The 20,108-nt window shown below is 37.8% G+C and overlaps 1 protein-coding gene across 5 annotated transcripts in view; it reads left to right on the forward strand.

Annotated features, from left to right (window-relative positions):
* The window catches only part of LRBA (LPS responsive beige-like anchor protein), a 766,866-nt gene that overhangs the window by 268,126 nt on the left and 478,632 nt on the right, over nucleotides 1-20,108 (forward strand). For all 5 annotated transcript variants that reach the window (XM_031663999.1, XM_031664001.1, XM_031664000.1 and 2 more), the window contains one exon: nucleotides 5,131-5,239. In XM_031663999.1, the coding sequence (XP_031519859.1) occupies nucleotides 5,131-5,239 (109 nt within the window). The remainder of the gene's footprint in view (nucleotides 1-5,130; nucleotides 5,240-20,108) is intronic.

A 20,108-nucleotide genomic window follows, 5' to 3' on the forward strand; every position in this document is an offset into this window, starting at 1 on the left:
TTTAAAAATCGTTTTTACTTTGTTAGTAACCTATGAAAAGAATCTAGTTGATTTTTGTGTATTTGCCTTAAACCCAATGACCTTTCTAAATTCAATTATTAATTTTAATTGTTTACATATTTGTTTTGGATTTTTTCAGTATTTCAAATAACTTTTAACTTTATCTTCTAAAGTGTATTTTTATTTTCTATTTAATTTCTGTTCTTATCCTTAGTTTACTTTCAGTGTTCACTGGCTGTTCTTTTTCTAATTTCTTCAGTTCAATACTTGCGTAATTTATTTTGACAATTTTTTTCTTCTTTAGTGTTTTTATTCAGTATATCAGTTTCCCTCTAAGCATTGGTTTAAGGTTTATCTAAATCCACAGATTTTGGCACATTGTTTTTACTACGTTTTACTGCAAACATTTCCTAATTTCCATTATGATATATTCTTTTATGTGTGAGTTTTTTTCAGAGTTGCATTCTTTAGTTTTTAGACATGGAATGATATTACTTAGTGACTGCTGTATTAATAATATTATCACAACTTAGCCTTAAAGAAACATACATTTATTATCTCAATTTTTTTTGGTCAGGAATCTAGGCATGGCTTAGTTGGGCCTCTCCATCAGGTTCACTTACAAGGCTGCAGTTAAGGTGTTGGCCAGAGTTGCAGTTTTATTTGAGGTTTGACTAGGAAAGGATCTGCTTCCATGATCATGTGACTGTTGGCAGAATTCAGTTCATTCTGAGTCGTTAGACTGAGAATCTGAATTCCTTGTGAGCTGTTGTCTGGGGCTCTACTCAGCTCCTTGCCGTGGAGGCCTCTACACAGGGCAGCTCATAACATGGCAGGTTTCTTTAGCTTAGCCATTAAGGGAGAGTGTCAATAGAGTCTGCTAGCAAGATGCAAGTTACCGTCTTGTTTAATGTAATTATTGAAGTGTTATTCCTTCATTGTTGCCATATTTTCTTGCTTAGAGGTAAGTCCCATCTCCTTCCTACACAGTAAAGGAGAAGATTACATAATGCTGTGGGTAACAGGAGGTTAGGAAAATTGGTGGTCAGCTTAGAGCTTCTTGCAGAGTGATCTATATCGTGTTATTTCTAGTTTAATTGAAGTGTATCAAAGAACATACTCAGTATGATTTCATCACTTGAAATTCGCTATAAATTGCTTTATGACCCCACATTTTGCCTATTTTTTGTATATATTCCATGTTTACCTGAAAATAATATTTATTATTCTCTTACTGGGTATAATGTTCTCGATGTGTCAGTCAGGTCAGGTTAAAAAGTATTCTATAACTTTTTATATTCTATTTCTGGTAGTAGGCCGTATTCTTAGGAGCATACAAATTTAGAATCTCAAAATACTAAATTTCTGTGTCTGTAGTTCATTTATCCTCTTATTAATTTAACAGGTTTATCTTGTTATTTCTGTTTGCTTTTTATACTAATACAAGTTTATTATCTTTCTTTTAGCTTTTAAAAATTGTTCATGTTTTCTGAAACTATGCTTTTCAATCTTTGTTCAACCTTATATTGAAATCGTGTCACTTACAAGCATCATATACTTAAAAAAATTGATTTGACAATAATTTTACTACTAAATGTTTACTTTCTATGTATTTCTGATATGTTTAGGTTAAAATTTATCATCTTATTATTTATGTCCTTTATATTTGCTCCATATCTTGTGTTTCTTTTTTTTTCCCCCTTCTTTTGAGCTAAGTATTTGTTCCTTAATTTTTTCCCCATTAACTTGATGGTTGTATATTATTTTAAATACCTTTAGTGGTTACCCAGAGATTCTAGTATGAATATTATAATTAACATCTTACATAAACTGATTCTTTTGCCAATCTATGTATGATACAAGAAACTTACAACAGTAATTCATTTGGTTTCTCTTGCCTTGTATGCTGTGGTTATATATTTTAGATTGCAGTATTTTTTAATTCTAGAAGTTACATAATTATTGCAAATATTCAGTATTCTTTTAGATTTACCCACCTTTGTCATTTTCATTGCTCCAATTGTTTTCCTTGACTTGTATCAATCTTACATTATTTTTCATCCTTATGAAGAATGTTGGTTGGCTGGTGACAAATTCTCCCTATTTTATTTGTCATGGAATGTTCTTATTTTGCTTTTGGTGATGAGGAAAAGTTTTCCTCTAACCTCTTAGGTTTGTTGTTTGGGGATCTGTGAATTAAACAGACAAAAACAGATTTGCAAGAAAAAAGACCTATTTTTAGTCATAAATAAGTATATCAGAATTCGGCCGGCTGCTTTGGCTCACGCCTGTAATCCCAGCACTTTGGGTGGCCAAGGCAGGTGGGTCACCTGAGGTCAGGAGTTCAAGACCACCCTGGCTAACATGGTGAACCCTTGTCTCTACTAAAAATACAAAAATTAGCCGGGCATGATGACGGGTGCCTGTAATCTCAGCTACTTGGGAGGCTGAGGCGGGAGAATTGCTTGAACCCAGGAGGCGGAGGTTGCAGTGAGCCGAGATCATGCCATTATACTCCAGCCTGGGCGACAGAGCAAAACTTCATCTCAAAAAAAAAAGAAAAAGAATTCACAGAAAAATGTGACTCAAGGAAGGGGTTAGAATTTGGAGTTATATACATACCATTTAAGAGGGTAAAAGTGAGGTAATGAAGGACACATTTGGGGAAGCTAATGATTTTGCGCACAGTAAGTAGGCCTTTAGGAGAATAGTTAAGTGATATTACAGTTTTGCAACAACGTCTATTTAGATAATTTCTTATCCTGGTACTAACTTCTCATCTTTACTGATAATAGTCAATCTTCCTTGGTTGCAAAACTCCCTGGGAAGGGATTGATGAAAGCTGAATTCTTTTGGGAGCTTCTCTGTTTAGGCAGATAAAGGAAGTTCAGAAAAAGACTCTTTTTTTTTCCGACAGTGGTATATTCTGGACCCTTTAAATCTCATTATTGAAGGATACTTTTTGAGGATAGAATTCTTTTCTTTTTCTTTTCTTTTCTTTTCTTTTTTTTCTTTTCTTTCTTCTTTTTTTGAGTCGGAGTCTTGCTCTGTCGCCCAGGCTGGAGTGCAATGACGCGATCTCGGCTCACTGCAAGCTTCGCCACCCAAGTTCAAGCCATTCTTCCACCTCAGCCTCCCTAGTATCTGGGATTACAGGCACCTGCCATCGTGCCTGGCTAATTTTTGTATTTTTAGTAGAGACAGGGTTTCACTACGTTAGCTAGGCTGATCTTGAAGAGGATAGAATTCTTAGGTGGTTGGTTTGTTTGTTTTTGAGACAGGATCTCTCTCTGTTGCTCAGGCTGGAGTGCTGTGGTGGGATCATAGCTCGCTATAACTTGAAACTCATTGACTCAAGTGATCCTTCTGCCTCAGGCTCCTGAGTAGCTGGGACCATAGGCATGTACCACCATGCTGAGCTAATTAAAAAAAACTTTTTTGGTAGAGATGGAATCTCACTACATTGCCAAGGCTAGTCTTGAACTACTGGCCTCATGTGATCCTCTCGCCTGGGCCTCCCAAAGTGCTGGGATTATAGGTGTGAGCCACTGGCCTGGCCTTTTAGGTAGTATTTTTGTTTAGTATTTTAAATAGGTCATTGTATTCTTCTCTGGCTTCCATTAGGCTTATTGTTGCTCTTTTGAAGGCCTCTTCCCCTGTCTGCTATTAAGAGTTTTTTTCTTTGATAGTTTTACTATTATTGCCTAAGCGGGGTATCCTTGAAAACCCTGCTTGGGTTTTGTAGCACTCCATCAACATATCGCTCAGTGTTTTTTCCCAATTTTGAAAAATCTTGGCCATTATCTCTTCAAATATGGCTTCTTTCTAATTATGTGTCTACTCTTTCTTATACTATAGATACACTTATATTAGATCCTTTTACCATGTCCTGTATGTCTGTTATTTATTTTGTTCAATTTTCAGTAAGTTTTCTTACTATGTTTCAGTCTAGTTGTCATTGACCTATCTTTCAGTTAATTTTTCCTTTTTTGGCTGAGCTTAATAACCCAGTAAATCTATTTTTATATTTATTTATTTTTTTCAGTATGTTTACAGTTGTCATTCTTTATTGGAATTCTCTATTACACAATGAGTTCTAAACATATTAACTACATTCATTTCAATGTCCAGATGTGAACCAGTTTCTATTTAGTTTTCATTTGTATGATATTGTCTCTTGTGCCTGTTAATTGGTGACTGAATGCTGAAAATTGTATTTTAAAATTGCAAGGGTAAATTTAAGCCTCTATGATATTATCTTCCTTTAGAAAGGACTTCCTTTTGGTTTCTGATTAGCAATTAGACTAATAGCTCATTGTATTAATTTAGGGTCTGAGCTGACTCAAGGGTTGGGTTTTTTTTTTTTTTTTAAGGTTCTTGTGAGAGTTTGACCTGTTTTGCCTTCTCCTAGTGTGTAGCCCTTTTGAGGTCCTCTGAAAACCTGGGGTTTTACCATGGCCCTCCTGCATTGCTATTTCTGATTTTTTTCTCCCCGCCCTGAAAGCTTTGCTTAGCTTTTTGGCTGCCAGTTAACCTGAATACCAATCACCAGATGTTCTCTGAAGGTCTGTTTCAGTGTTTTGAGGCCTGATCTATTTCTTGCTTTCTGGGGTATGCCTGATACCTGTTGTAACTCTTGGGTAGTCTACCAAGACTCCCCCACGTTGACAGACTGCGAACCTCAGTTTTTTTCTATTTATCTTTGTGAGACTAGTGACAGGTCTGTGTAGCTCCTCTGTTCTCACTTGGGAATAGCAAATGCTTTAATGTAAAAAGTCAAACTGATTGTCTTTTGTGTGCTTTCTTCTCTGTGATCTTCCCTGGTTAATTTTGGCTGCCTTGGTAACTTTCCAGTGCATTTTAAAAGATTAAAACACAACTTTAATCTAGTATTTTTAGTTGCTTTTGTTACATGGCTAGTCTGATAGAAGCCAATCTGCTATTGCCAGAAGGGTAAGCTTTTGCTGTTGTTACATTTCTCAATTATTTAGTGTGAAATAATGGTACCTCATTGTGTATGATGTCAAAAGAAGAAAGTAAGGATTCCTTCCTCTCCACAGTAAGCAGTGAATAATCATTTATGTTGTGTGTGAATACATATATTTATTTGATAACATTCATTTTTTACAGATTGCTTAGCCAGACAATGAAAGATCATCTAGTAAGAGTAGCAAATGAAGCTGAATTTATCCTGAGCAGGCAGAGAGCAGAAGATATTCACAGACATGCGGAATTTGAGGTAGGTTACACATGTGGTTGGTGTGCGGAAATTACCGTTTTTTAATGATAATCATGGCAAATTGTCCCGGTGAAATGGCAGGTCCAAAGAAACATAGTATATGTCATCAAAAAATTAAAATCTAGGTTTATGGGAGAGTCATGGGGGTTCTGGGAGATAGTACGTGTCTCTTTAGCCTCTGGTCTCAGTTGCAGTTGAGCTACCAGAGAAGCTTGATCAGAGAAGCTTCTTGTTTGGCTGGTCTAATGTTAATAATCAGAGGTGAGTCTTGACTCTGATGGTTTTCCTATAAAGAAAACTGGTGAAGGAGTTCTCCCTTTCTGGGCAAAACAGAGCTAGTTAGCCAGAAATGAAAATCTCTATGGCAAAGGTAAGATCATCCAGGTTTCTCGAGAGGAACTGAACACACAGGTGTGAAATTTCTCTGTCTTTAGGGTTTGGAGCATAATATTATTTGTAGCTGACGAAATGAGGGAGCATACACCTCTCTCCTTGGATTATCATGGGAGAGGACTAAGTGATAAACCCATCCCGGGACCATTGCTTATCTCAGTAGTTGTGCCTGAACATGTATAAGAAATATAAATTTCTACAGGAAATTAATGGTTTTGTAGCTATAAAAATGACCCAAATTCACCTAAAGTAAACTAGAAAATTAGATAAGTAGTACATTTGCTATAGAATTGGAAAAATATTTAAAAGCACTGTATGGCTTCTAACATATCAAGAACAGATAAACTCATATGTTGCTGACATTTTTCTGGTACATTAGAAAAGATGAAAAATCTTCCAAGTGAATTTTACACAATCAGCAAATCTGAAAATTATTCTAGAAAAATAAAACTCTAGAAGACCAATTTCGCTTAAGAATATAAGTACAATATTTATACTATAACTTTAAATAACATAATTCATCAATATAAAGAATGAATTATATAGTATGATGACTGAAAACTTTTACTGGAATTATAAAATGTTTATTTTGGGATATCTACCTGCAAAATAAATTACATCAGCAAATTAAAAATAGAAAAAACATGAAGATATCAGTAAAGGTAGAAAAAAGCATATGATGATTTTTAGCTGACAGCCCTATTAAAACTCAGAGAAAAAGATTTATATAAGGAAACATACAAATATGGTAAAGACTATTAAATATTTTAAATGATTAAAGTCATCTCTTTTAAAATCAGGAAAAATGAGTGATACTTACTGTCAGTGTTGTTAACATATTTTTTGATGTTCTTGCAAGTGTAAGATATAGCTAATATAAATGCTATTAAAGAAAGAAATAAGAGTAGTTTCAAATTTCTAATGCTGTGGTCTAGGAAAATCTAATTCCTGTGTCCTGAGGTGTACCTGGATCTTGAACGTTTTTCTACCAGAGTTAATAAAAGAATTTGGTGAGATTATTAGATATGAGAGAGTTATGCAAAAAATTAATAGCTTTTCTTTGAAAGTCAGTAACCAGCTAAGAATGGACATCAGAAATACAGTGTGTTCATAGATATGACAAAAACAATGTTTTGGGCCAAATTCTGCAAGAAAAGTACACATGCTCTTTGGAATGAAGCTACAAAATTTTATTAAAGCAAATAAGATAAAATATAAACTGTCACTCATGTCTGTTGTGAAGAGACCACCAAACAGGCTTTGTGTGAGCAACAAGGCTGTTTACTTCACCTGGGTGCAGACGGACTGAGTCCAAAAAGAGAGACAGGGAAGGGAGATAGGGGTGGGGCTGTTTTATAGGATTTGGGTAGGTAAAGGAAAATTACAGTCAAAGGGGAGTTGTTCTCTGGCAGGCAGGAGTGGGGGTTGCAAGGTGCTCAGTAGGGGAGCTTGTTTGAGCCAGGATGAGGCAGGAAAAGGAATTTCACAAGGTAATGTCATCACTTAAGGCAAGGACCGGCCATTTTCACTTCTTTTGTGGTGAAATGTCATCAGTTAAGGCAGGAACAGGCCATTTTCACTTTTGTGATTCTTCAGTTACTTCAGGCCATCTGGGCGTATATACGTGCAGGTCACGGGGGATGCGATGGCTCAGCTTGGGCTCAGAGGCCTGACATTCCTGGCTTCTTATATTAATAAGAAAAATAACATAAAATAGTATTGAAGTGTTGGGGCAGCAAAGAAAATTTTTTTTTGGGGGGTGGCGAGGAGAGATAATGGGCGATGTTTCTCAGGGCTTCTTCAAGTGGGATTAGGAGTGGCATGGGAACCTAGAGTGGGAGAGATTAAGCTGAAGGAAGATTTTTGTGGTAAGGGGTGATATTTTGGGGTTGTTGGAAGAAATATTTGTCATATAGAATGATTGGTGATGGCATGGATACAGTTGTGGATGAATTGAGAAACTAAATGGAAGATACAAGGTCCGAATAAAAGAAGTAGAAAAATAGGTATTAAAGGACTAAGAATTGGGAGGACCCAGGACATCCAATTAGAGAGTCCCCAGGAGGGTTCAGCATAACTACTTGTTTGGTAGGCAAGTTTTTGGGCTCTATCCTTGAGTTTTTTTATGTTGTCATGCACCAGTCCAGATTGATTTAGGTGAAAACAACACTCTTCATTTAAGAATATACAGAGTCCTCCTTTTTCAGCAGTGAGTAAGTCAAGGCCTTGGTGGTTTTGGAGGACACCTGCAGCTAAAGAGTCAACTTGGGCCTGGAGGACTGATAAAGTTTGTGATATGTCTGTAATGCTAGCAGAGAAGTCATTAGAAAGGCTACGGAAGGTTGTGACAGAGGTTGAAATGCCTGCTCTTCCAGCACCGAGAGCAATAGTGGAGGCAGAAAGTCCTAAACCGACAAGCAAGGGAATTAGTGGAATAACTCTTTTTTGTCGTGTCGGTGTCATGAGGGGATCAGGGAGCTCTTCGGTCCCATTTGCAAATACTGGGAGTAAGGAAACCTAGTGTGCATGTGCCTGTCCAATTAGCAGGTAGACACATGTAGGTGGAGGATCCACAGAGGAAGAAGAGACCTGTGCGAGGCAAAACTGGAGATGCAAAGTAAAAAGATGAAAGGGAGTGCTGAAAGGGGGAGTCTTGTACCCAGACTCCTAGGGATCCAGCTAGGGCGGCAACTGTCAGAGGTTGTAATGGGGACTGATGAGGTAACTGTAGAGGGGGAGGTTCGATTTTCATGGTGTATGAGAAAATGTTGAGTATCTATGAGCAACCTTTCACTGTTATTTTCGGGACTGGGTATAAGTAAACAAGAAGCGGACCTTGGAGGAGAGTCTGAAGGGCAAGGGGAAGGTAGCCAAGGATGGAGTGAAATACAGGGTAAGTGTCTTCCTAAGCAATAATTACTGCTAATGTTTTTAAGTTTGCCAGTATTGACAGAGGGCTTGTCTGTAATATGGAGCTGGAAGGCTCCAATTGTTTCAGTGATGTATGTAGTTGGGCTTTGGATATGAAGAGTAAAGGAACATCGAGAAGGTGAAAGGTTACCTAGGGGAATTCCAGTGGGTTTTTGCCCAGAGATGCATAAAGGAGCGGCCACAGGAATAGTAGTTTGTGTTGTGAGAGGTCCAAATATGGGGGGAGTAGAGTTGATATAAGGAGAAAGAGGTTGAGGGATAGTGAGAGAGGTTGGAGAAGAGAGTAAAAAGAGAGGCCGCTTACCCAATTTACAATTGGTGAGATGTTCCTTGGGCTGGTTGGTCTGAGGGATTGTGGGTTAAGGTGGCGGGATATGAGAGGAAGACGCAAAGGAGGCTTTGGGTTGGGAAGAAGGGCAGCAATGTGATATGGCTGTACTCCAGGAATAGTCAGGGAAGCAGATAATTTGGTTAAAATATCTTGGCCTAATAAGGGAACTGGGCAGGTGGGGATAACTAAAAAGAGTGCTTAAAAGAATGTTGTCCAAGTTGGCACCAGAGTGGGGAGTTTTAAGGGGTTTTGAAGCTTGGCAATACCCACAACAGTTATTGGGGCAAGGGAAACAGACCCTTGAAAAGAAGGTAATGTGGGGTGTGTAGCCCCCGTATCGATTAAACAGGAGATGGACTTATTCTCCACTGTGAGAGTTACTCAAAGCTTGGTGTCCGTGGTGGTCCAGGGGGCTTCCGAGGCGATCAGGCAGTGTCAATCTTCAGTCGCTGTGCCTAGCAGATCTGGGAAGGAGTCAGTTAGAGAGCCTTGGGCTAGAGCTTTAGGGGCTCTAGGAGTGACTGCCAGGTGAGCTGGGCAGTCTGATTTCCAGTGGGTCCCTGCACATATGGGACGGCTTGGGAGGAATCCTGGACTGTGGGCATTCCTTGGCCCAGTGGCCAGATTTCTGGCACTTGAAGCAAGATCCTGATGGAGGAAGTCTTGTAGGAATGCTTGACTGCTGTGGCTTAGGCATGTGCGGCTTAGGCATTTTGAAGTTCTTGTACACTGGAAGTGTGACTGGGTTTTGTCTCACAGCAGAGGCAGGTAATTGTAACTCAGAAATGCGTTGCTGTCTGGTACGCCTTGAAGGCGAGGCTGGTTAATTCCTGTTGTGGTGTTTGAGGGCCAGAAATTCTAATTTTTGAAGTTTTTTCCTAATGTCAGGAGTGGATTGGGTGATAAAATGCATATTAAGAATAAGGCGACCTTCTGAGTCTAGGGTGGTAAAGCGTCTAAGGGTTGCTGCTAAGCAGGCCATGAACTGGGCTGGGTTTTCGTCTTTACCTTGGGTAGTTTCTTTAAGCTTGTCATAATTAACAGCTTTGTAAGCTGCCTTTTTAAGCCCTTTAACTAGGCAAGAAATCATGTAATCTCGCCTAGCTATTCTGGGGAATCTTCCTGACAGTTCCATTGGGGATCCTCTTAGGGAACTGCTTTAATGCCTTCCTGGAGGTCTGGCTCGTGAAGCTGGCAGTTATCAGCATGACATTGGGCTAGAGAAAAAACTCTTTCCAGTTCATCTCAGGAGAGGGTAGAAGTCAGGATGACATTTAAGTCACTCCAGGTTAAATTGTAGGACAGAGTTAGATATTGGAATTCTTGTATATATTTAGTGAAGTCTAATGAGAAAGAGCCTAAACACTGACTGATCTGAGAGAGGTCTGATAGAGAAAAAGGTACATGTACCCTGACTATGCCTTCAACTCCAGCCACTTTTCTAAGAGGAAATTGTTGGGCTGGTGGGGAAGAGCTAGTCATGGAACTAAGCTGTAAGCCAGACTGGGTGTGAGGAGGGGAGGTGATAGAAGGATTATAGGGTGGAGGAGCGGAGGCTGAGGAAGAATTGGGACTTAGCTCAGCCTGGGGAGGAGGGGAGAGGTCAGATGGGTCTGTAGGAAAGGAAGACTGGAAAGACTCAGCGACGCTTGGGGTTGGGACTGAGGGGACAGGCGGGAGGGAAAGAAAGAGGATTTGGGAGGAATCACATTGGGAACAGAGATTTGGGAGGGAATGAAGTGTGAAAAATGCCTGGATATAAGGCATCTCAGACCATTTGCCCATTTTTTGACAAAAATTATTTAGGTTTTGTAGTATGGAAAAATTGAAAGTGCTGTTCTGTGGCTATTTGGAAGGACTGTCGAGTTTGTATTGGGGTCAAGCGGTGTTGCAGAAGAAAATAAGACGCTTAGATTTTAGGTCAGGTGAGAGTTGAAGAGGTAAAAGTTCTTGAGAACACAGGCTAAGCGAGAAGAAGGAATGGAGGGGTGGAAGATTGCCCATAGTGAAGGAGGCAAGTTTAAAGAGAAGGGTAGAGACACGGTGAGAAGGGGTGGGAGGTGCTTGCCCCCCAGGAAAGTGGAGAAGGTGTAGAGGCATGGAGAGAAGGGATTGGGGGCTTCTTGCCCCCCAGAAAAGCAGAGAAGGGGTGGAGACACCGAGAGAAAGGGTTGGGGGGTTCTTGCCCTCCAGAAAAGTGAAGAAAGGGTAGAGACACAGAGAGAAGGGGTTGGGGGGTTCTTGCCCCCCAGAAAAGCAGAGAAGAGGTAGAGACAGGGAGAGAAGGGGTTGGGGGGTTCTTGCCCCCCAGAAAAGCAGTACTTGCCACTAAGGGTGAAGGACCAAGGCAGGCGTCCCTGCGTGATTAAACACCAAGGAAAGACTCTCTTCCCGAGTCCGTGACTGGGTCCAGATAAAATGCCCAGAGTTTTGGGTCCACGGATAAAATGTGTCTCCTTTGTCTCTATCAGAAAAGGAAGGAACTGAAATTAAGAGAAGGGAGAGATTGAAGTATGGCGCCAAGATTGAAAGGAGAAAGAGGTTGAGGGATAGTCAGAGAGGTTGGAGAAGAGAAGAGAGGCTCCTTACCTGATTTAAAATTGGTGAGATGTTCCTTGGGCTGGTTGGTCTGAGGACCAGAGTTCATAGGTGGATCTTTCTCATGGAGCAAAGAACAGGAGGACAGGGGATTGATCTCCCAAGGGAGGTCCCCCGATCTGAGGCACGGCACCAAATGTCACTCGCGTCCTTGTGAAGAGACCACCAAACAGGCTTTGTGTGAGCAACAAGGCTGTTTATTTCACCTGGGTGCAGGCGGGCTGAGTCCGAAAAGGGAGTCAGGGAAGGGAGATAGGGGTGGGACCGTTTTATAAGATTTGGGTAGGTAAAGGAAAATTACAGTCAGAGAGGGGTTATTCTCTGAGCAGGAGTGGGGGTTGCAAGGTACTCAGTGGGGGAGGTTTTTTGAGCCAGGACGAGCCAGGATGAGCCAGGAAAAGGAATTTCACAAGGTAATGTCATCACTTAAGGCAAGGACTGGCCATTTTCACTTCTTTTGTGGTGGAATGTCATCAGTTAAGTCAAGGACTGGCCATTTTCACTTCTTTTGTGGTGGAATGTCATCAGTTAAGGCAGGAACAGGCCATTTTCACTTCTTTTGTGATTCTTCAGTTACTTCAGGCCATCTGGGCGTATACGTGCAGGTCACAGGGGATGCGATGGCTCAGCTTGGGCTCAAAGGCCTGACATAAACTAATTCCATGCTGGATAGTCTGTCTTGGGGTCTTGAGGTGTGTGTGTGTGTGTGTGTGTGTGTATGTATGTGTCTGTGTGTGAGAGAGAAAGAGAGAGACAGAGACAGAGAGAATCAGTCTTTTGTTTTGAAATAATTTGAGGCTTTCAGGAAAGTTGTAAGAATAAAGCAGGAACTCCTATTCACTGTTCTCCCAGATCTCGTGATTGTTAAATTTTTGCTGTTTATTCTCTTTCTCTCTATGCTTTGTTTTTCTGAATTTGAAAGTAAGTTAAAGTCAGGATTCCCTTCTACCTCAAAATACTTGAGTGGAAATTTCCTAAGCACATTCTCTGTCTTAATCTGGTACGGTTATCAAAATCAGAAGATTAACATTGGCAGGATGCTGTTACTTAATATGCCAACATTACTTGTATTTTTCCAGTTTTCTAACTGGAAAAAAGACTCCATACTGTCTTTTATAGTCACAGATAGAAAATTTTACATCACAAAAATGTTCGTTTTTCTCAAGTTAATGTGTAAACTCAATATATCCATTAGTAAAGCACTCCATTAAAATAACAGTGGAGTTGATTTGGCATTTAAATATTCTTTATAACAAATTTAAGACATGCAAATTTTATATTTGGATATTTAAATATTCGGTTAATGTGAAAAAATAAATGCTTTAATATAGTCCTACAATTTGTGAAAAAGTGATGAGACTGTACTTGCCTCTCCAGAAATTAAAACATCACTGTAAAGGCAGCATATATTAAAAATCTTCCAGATGAAATAAGCAATAGGGAGGAAGATGACATGGTAAATACTTTAGAAACATATTTGGAAAACTGTAAAAGTAGAACTTGGGCATATGTGTGAATTTGGTAACCAAAATATAGGATATTTAGAAAGTAGAAATATAAAAGTCTGTTACTACCTATAACATTAAGTGGAGGAAAGATACCATGAACAACTTGGAAAAACATAATGCTTGTGACTGATAAATGATTAATATATTCACTGTACTAATAATTCCTATAAGAATTATTATATATGAATTATTATATATGAATATGTATATATTCAGGAAAGTTGTAAGAATAAAGTAAAAGTAAAGAATAAAGAATATATCCTGAATATAATATATGAATAAGAAATTCACAAAAGAACCTAAAAGTGACTAGTAAACATGAGAAGGATACTCACACAAATATTCAAGAAAATGCAAATTAGAGAAATTATTATCTATCAATTTTCCAGTTTTCGACTGAGAGAAAGTAAATAGGATGATAACGTACTGTTGAAGAGAGTAAAGGAGATGAAATGGGCAATGCTATTCTTTTGTATTGCTAATGGAAAGTACATTTCTAGTCTTATGGGAAAGCAATATGGTCCGAGTAATCCAATTTTTGTGAATGTATCTGTTAGGAATAAAAATAATAGTATTTAAAGATAGGTATACATGGCTATTTATTGCAGTATTGTATAAAATTTAGCAAAATAAAAATAATTATGGAAAAAACAAGGAAGTGTTTCTTTAAAGGAAAATTATTTTCTGAAAGAATGGAAGGTTAATAAATTATGAAAAAATTAAGAAGTTGATGGCTTCAGTTTTTAAACATGAGTTTTGACATAGAATTCCACCCAGCCATTTATTTCTTTTCCTTTTAGTTACTTCTTTTCAGTGTAATTATGTCATTGATTTTTTTATTAATTCTTTTCTTTGTAATATTTGTGGGTACATTGTAGGTGTATTTATGTAGTACCTGAGATATTTTGTTGCATAATAATCACATCATGGAATATTGGGTATCCGTCTCTTCAAGTACTTATCCTTTGGGTTACAAACAATCCGATACACCATTTTAGTTGCTTTAAAATGCACAATTAAATTATTATTGACTATTGTCTCCTGTTTTGCTATCAAATATTAGATCTTATTCATTCGTTCTATTTTTTCTATACCTATTGATCATCGTCACCTCCCCGTGACACCCTCACTACCCTTCCTAGCCTCTGGTAACCATCCTTCTAGTATCTCTCTGAGTTCAACTATTTTAATCTCAGAGTTCAGTTGTTCAGAGTTCAATTGAAAAAATTTAATTGTTTTGATTTTTAGATCCCACAAATAAATGAGAACATGTGACGTTTGTCTTTCTGTGCATAGCTTATTTCACTTAACATAATGATCTCCATTTTCATCCATGTTGTTGCAAATGAAAGAATCTCATTCCTTTTTATGGCCGAATAATACTCCATTGTGTGTAAGTACCACATTTTCTTTATCCATTCATCTTTTGCTGGACATATAGGTTGCTTCTAAATCTTAGCCATTGTAAACAGTGCTGCAACAAACCTGAGAGTGCAGATACCTCTTCAATATATTGATTTTCTTTCTTTTGGCTATATACCTAGCAGTGGGATTGCTGGATCATATAGTAGCTCTATTTTAGATTTCTGAGGGACCTCCTGACTGTTCGTATAGTGATTTTTACTAATTTACTCTCCACCAATAGTGTATGTGGGTTCCTTTTTCTCCACATCCTTGACAGCATTTGTAATTACCTGACTTTTGGATACAAGCCATTTTAACTCAAGTGAGATGATATCTCATGGTACTTTTGCTTTGCATTTCTCTGATGATCAATGATATTGAGCACCTTTTGTTTTGTTTTGTTTTGTTTTGTTTTTTGAGATACAGTCTTGCTCTGTTGCCCATGCTGAAGTACATTGACATGATCTCGGCTCACTGCAACCTCCACTGCCCTGCTTCGGGCGATTCTCATGGCTCAGCCACACGAGTAGCTGGGATTACAGGCTTGTGCTACCACACCCGGCTAATTTTTGTATTTTTAGTAGACATGGGGTTTCGCTGTGTTGGTCAGGCTGGTCTTGAACTCCAGGCCTTAAGTGATCTGTCTTCATCAGCCTCCCAAAGTGCTGGGATTACAGGTGTGAGTCTCAGTGCTCAGCCCTTGAACACCTTTTTTTCTTTCTTTTTTTTCTTTTTTTCTTTGAGACAGAGTCTCACTCTGTCACCCAGGCTGGAGTGTAGTGATGCGATTTTTGACTTACTGCAACCTCCACCTCCCTGGTTCAAGGGATTCTCATGGCTTAGCCTCCTTAGTAGCTGGAATTAAAGGCCTGTGCCATCATGCCTAGCTAATTTTTGTTTTTTTTTAGTAGAGATGGGATTTTGCTATGTCGGCCAGGCTGATCTCAAACTCCTGACCTCGAGTGATCTGCCCGCTTCGGCCTCCCAAAGTTCTGGGATTACAGACATGAGCCACTGCACCCGGCCTGAGCACCTTTTCATGTGCCTGTTTGCCATTTGTATGTCTTCTGTTGAGAAATGTCTATTCAAATATTTTGCCCATTTTTAAATTGGATTATTATTTTTTCCTATAGAGTTGTTTGGGTTCCTTACATATTCTGCTTATTAATCTCTTGTCAGATGGGTAGTTTTGCAAATATTTTCTTCCATTCTATGGGTTGTCTCTTCACTTTGTTGACTGTTTCTTTTGCTGTGTGGTAGCTTTTTAACTTGATATGATCCCATTTATTCATTTTTGCTTTGGTTGCTTGTGACTATGGGGTATTACTGAAGAAATTTTTGCCCAGACCAATGTCCTGGAGAGTTTCCTCAGTTTTTTTTTTTTGGAGTAGTTTCACAGTTTGAAGTCTTAGATTTAAGTCTTCAATCCATTTTGAGTTGATTTTTACATACGGTGTGAGGTGTAGGGATCAAGGTTCATTCTTCTGCATATGGATAACTAGTTTTCCCAGTGCCATTTATTGAAGAGAGTGTCTTTTCCCCGATATTTGTCCTTGGCACCTTTGTTGAAAATTCATTTCCTGTAGCTATGTGGATTTGTTTCTGGGTCCTCTTTTTGTTCCATTGGCTTATGTGTCTGTTTTTATTCTAATACCATTCTCTTTTGGTTACTATAACTCAGTAATATAATTTGAAGTCAGATAATCTTTTTGCTCAGGATAGCTTTGGCTATTTTGAGTCTTGATTCCACATAAATTTTAGGATTTTTTTTTTTTATTTCTTTGAAGAATGTCATTAGCATTTTGATAGAGATTGCATTGAATCTGTAGATTGCTTTGTGTAATATGGGTATTTTAACAGTATTGATTTGCCAATCCATAAACATAGAATATCCTTCCATTTTTTAATATTCTCTTCAATTTCTCTTATCAGTGATTTATTGTTTTTATTATAGAGATCTTTCACTACTTTCGTTAAATTTATTTCTAGGTATTTAATTTTATATGTTTCTGTTGTAAATGGGTTACTTTTTTGAATTCATGTTCAGATTGTTCACTGTTGGCACATAGATATGATACTGATATTGACTGATTGCTTGAGATGGGATCTCACTCTGTCACCCAGGCTGGGATACAGTGACACAGTCATGGCTCACTGTAGCCTTAAACTTCTTGGCTCAATCAGTCTGCCCACCTCCTGAGTAGCTGGCACTACAGGCATGTGCCACCAGGTCCGGCTAATTTTTGTATTTTTTTATAGAGGCAGGGTTTTACCATGTTGCCCAGCTGGTCTCGAACTCCTGGGCTCAAATAGTCCATCTCCTTATCTTCACAAAGTGCTGGGATTACAGACATGAGCCATCATGCCCGGCCACTACTCATTTTTGTATGTTGGTTTTTGTATACTGCAACTTTACTGAATTTTTTTTTATCAGTTCTAATAGTTTTTTGGTGGACTCTAAGTTTTTCTAAAAATAAGATAGTATCGTCTGCAAATAAAGATAATTTGACTTACTCCTTTCCAATTTAAATGCTCTTTATCTCCTTCTCTTGTTGGATTACTCTAGCTAAGGCTTCCAGTACTATGTTGAATAATAGTGGTGAAAGTAGGCGTTCTTGTCATGTTTCAGATCTTAGAGGAAAGGCTTTCAGTTTTCTCCATTCAGTATGATACTGGTTGTGGGTCTGTCATATATGGCTTATTATGTTAAGGCATATTCCATCTGTATCAGGGTTTTTTTGAGGGTTTTTATCATGAAGGGATGTTGTACTTTATGTGATACTTTTTCAGCATCAATTGAAATGATCATTTTTTTATCCTTCATTCTGTTGATACCATGTATCATATTGATTGATTTACATATATTGAACCATCCTTGCATCCCTAGTATAAATCCCACTTGGTCATGATTAATGACCTTTTTAATGTATTTTTAAATTCAGTTTGCTAGTATTTTCTTGAGGATTTTTGCATCAATATTCACCAGTGAAATTAGCCTGTAGTTTTCTTTTTTAAATATGTCTTTGGTTTTGGTATCAGGGTAATCTATTGGCCTTGTAGAATGAGTGTGGAATTCTTCCCTCCTCTCTATTTTTTGGAATACTTAGGGTATGATTGGTATTAGTTCTTAAAATGTTTGTTAGAATTCAGTGAAGCCATCTGGCCCCACGCTTTTCTTTATTGTGAGACTTTTTATTAGGGCTTCACTCTTGTCACTTGTTATTGGTCTGTTCAGGTTTTAGATTTCTTAATGATTCAATCTCGGTAGGTTTATGTATCTAGGAATTGATCCATTTCTTCTAGATTTTCAAAATTTATTGACATATAGTTGCTCATAGTAGCCACTAATGATCCATTGAATTTCTACAGTATCAGTTGTAATGTCTCCCTTTTCATACCTGATTTCATTTATTTGGATCTTCTCTTTTTCTTAGTCTCACTAAAAGGTTTTCAATTTTGTTTATCTTTTCAAGAAGCCAACTGTTCGTTTCATTCCTCTTCTGTATTGTTTTCTTCATTTCAAATTCATTTATTTCTTCTCTGAACTTTAGTATTTCTTTTCTTCTACTAATTTTGAGTTCAGTTTTGTTCTTACTTTTCTAGTTCTTTAAGATGCGTTATTAGGTTATTTATTTGAAGTTTTTCTTTTTTTTTTTGATGCGAGTATTTATAGCTATAAATTCCCTTCTTAATAATGCTTTCACTGTATCCTATATGTTTTAGTATGTTGTGTTTTTATTATCATTTGTTTGAAGAAATTTTTCAATTGTATTCTTTATTTCTTCGTCATTACACTGGTGATTCAGGAACATATTGTTTAATTTCAATATATTTGTATGGTTTTTAATATTCCTGTTATTATTAATTTGTAGTTATATTTAATTGTGGTCAGAGAAGATGCTTGATATTTCAGGTTTTTTGAATGTTTTAAGACTTGTTTTGTGAACTAACATATGGTCTGTTCTTGAGAATGACCCATGTGCTGAGGAGAAGAATGTATATTCTGCAGCCGTTGGATGAAATATTCTGTAAATATCTGGCCGGGTGTGGTGGCTCACACCTGTAATCCCAGCACTTTGGGAAGCTGGTGCAGTTGGATCACCTGAGGTCAGGAGTTTGAGACCAGCCTGGCCAACATGGCGAAATTCTGTCCCTACTAAAAATACAAAAATTAACCAGGTGTGATGGCATGCTCCTGTAATCCCACCTACTCAGGAGGCTGAAGTAGGAGAATTGCTTGAACCTGGAAGATGGAAGTTGCAGTGAGCCAAAATCATGCCACTGCACTCTAGCCTGGGTGACAGAGCAAGACTCTTATCTCAAAAAAAAAAAAAAAAAAAAAGTTCTGTAAATATCTTTAGATCCACTGTTCTGTAGTACAGATGAAGTCTGCTATTTCTGTTTTGACTTTCTTTGTCTATGAGATCTGTCCAATGCTGAAAGTGGGATATTTTGGTGTCTCTAGCTATTATTGTATTGGAGTCTATCTCTCTCTTTAGTTCTCATAATATTTTCCTTATATATTTGGTTGCTTCAGTGTTGGATGCATGATATGGTTTGGCTCTGTGTCCCCATCCAAATCTCATCTTGAATTGTAATCCCCACATGTTGAGGGAGGGACCTATAATCCCCATGTGTCAAGGGAGGCAAGTGATTGGATCCTTGGGGGACAGTTTCTTCCATGCTGTTCTCATAATAGTGAGTGAGTTCTCATGAAATCTGATGATTTTATCAGTGTTTGGAAATTCCTCCTTCGCTCTTCTCTTTCCTGCCAACTTGTGAAGAAGGTGCCAGTTTCCCCTTCGACCATAATTATAAGTTTCCTGAGATCTCCCAACCATGTCAATTTGTGAGTCAATTAAACCTCTTTCCTTTATAAATTGCCCAGTCTTGGGTAGTTCTTTATAGCGGTGTGAAAACGGACTAATACAGTGCATATTTATTTACAATCATTATATCCTCTTGCTGGATTGACTTCTTTATCACTATATAATGACCGTCTTTGTCTCTTCTTACAATTTTTTTCTTAAAATCTATTTTGTCTGATTAAGGTAGCTACTCCTGCTCTGTTTTGTTTCTACTGGCTTGGAATATCTGTTTTCATCTCTTTATTTTCCGTTTATGTGTATCTTTATAAGTGAAGTGTGTTTCTTATAAGCAACAGATCATTAGATCTTCTTTTTAAATTCATTCAGCTACTTTATTTCTTTTAATTGGAGAGTTTAGTACATTTACATTTAATGTTATTATTGATAAGTACAGACTTACTGCTGCAATTTTGTTATTTGCTTTCTGGTTGTTTTGTGGACTTCTCTTCCTTTTTTCCCTTCCTTGTCTTCCTTGTAGTGAAGGTGGTTTTCTCTGGTGGTATGATTTAATTTCTTGCTTTTTATGTTTTGTGTACCCATTGTATTTGTTTCAGTTTGAGGTTATTATAAAGCTTGCCAACACAATCTTATAACCTGTTATGTAAAACTAATGGAAACTACACTTGACACTGATTGCATAAACAAAAAGGAACCTAATAAAAACTACACTATAACTTTGTCTCTCTAGTTTTATGCTTTCTGTTGTTTTTCTTTTTATCTTATTGTACTATCTATGTCTGGAAAAGTTTTTGTAGTTATTATTCATTGGTTCATTATTTAGGCTTTCTACTTGGTATATTTATACACTCCAATTACAATGTAATACTATTCTGTGT

The sequence above is a fragment of the Papio anubis genome, chromosome 3 (assembly GCF_008728515.1).
Source record: "Papio anubis isolate 15944 chromosome 3, Panubis1.0, whole genome shotgun sequence".
Classification (NCBI taxonomy): domain Eukaryota; kingdom Metazoa; phylum Chordata; class Mammalia; order Primates; family Cercopithecidae; genus Papio; species Papio anubis.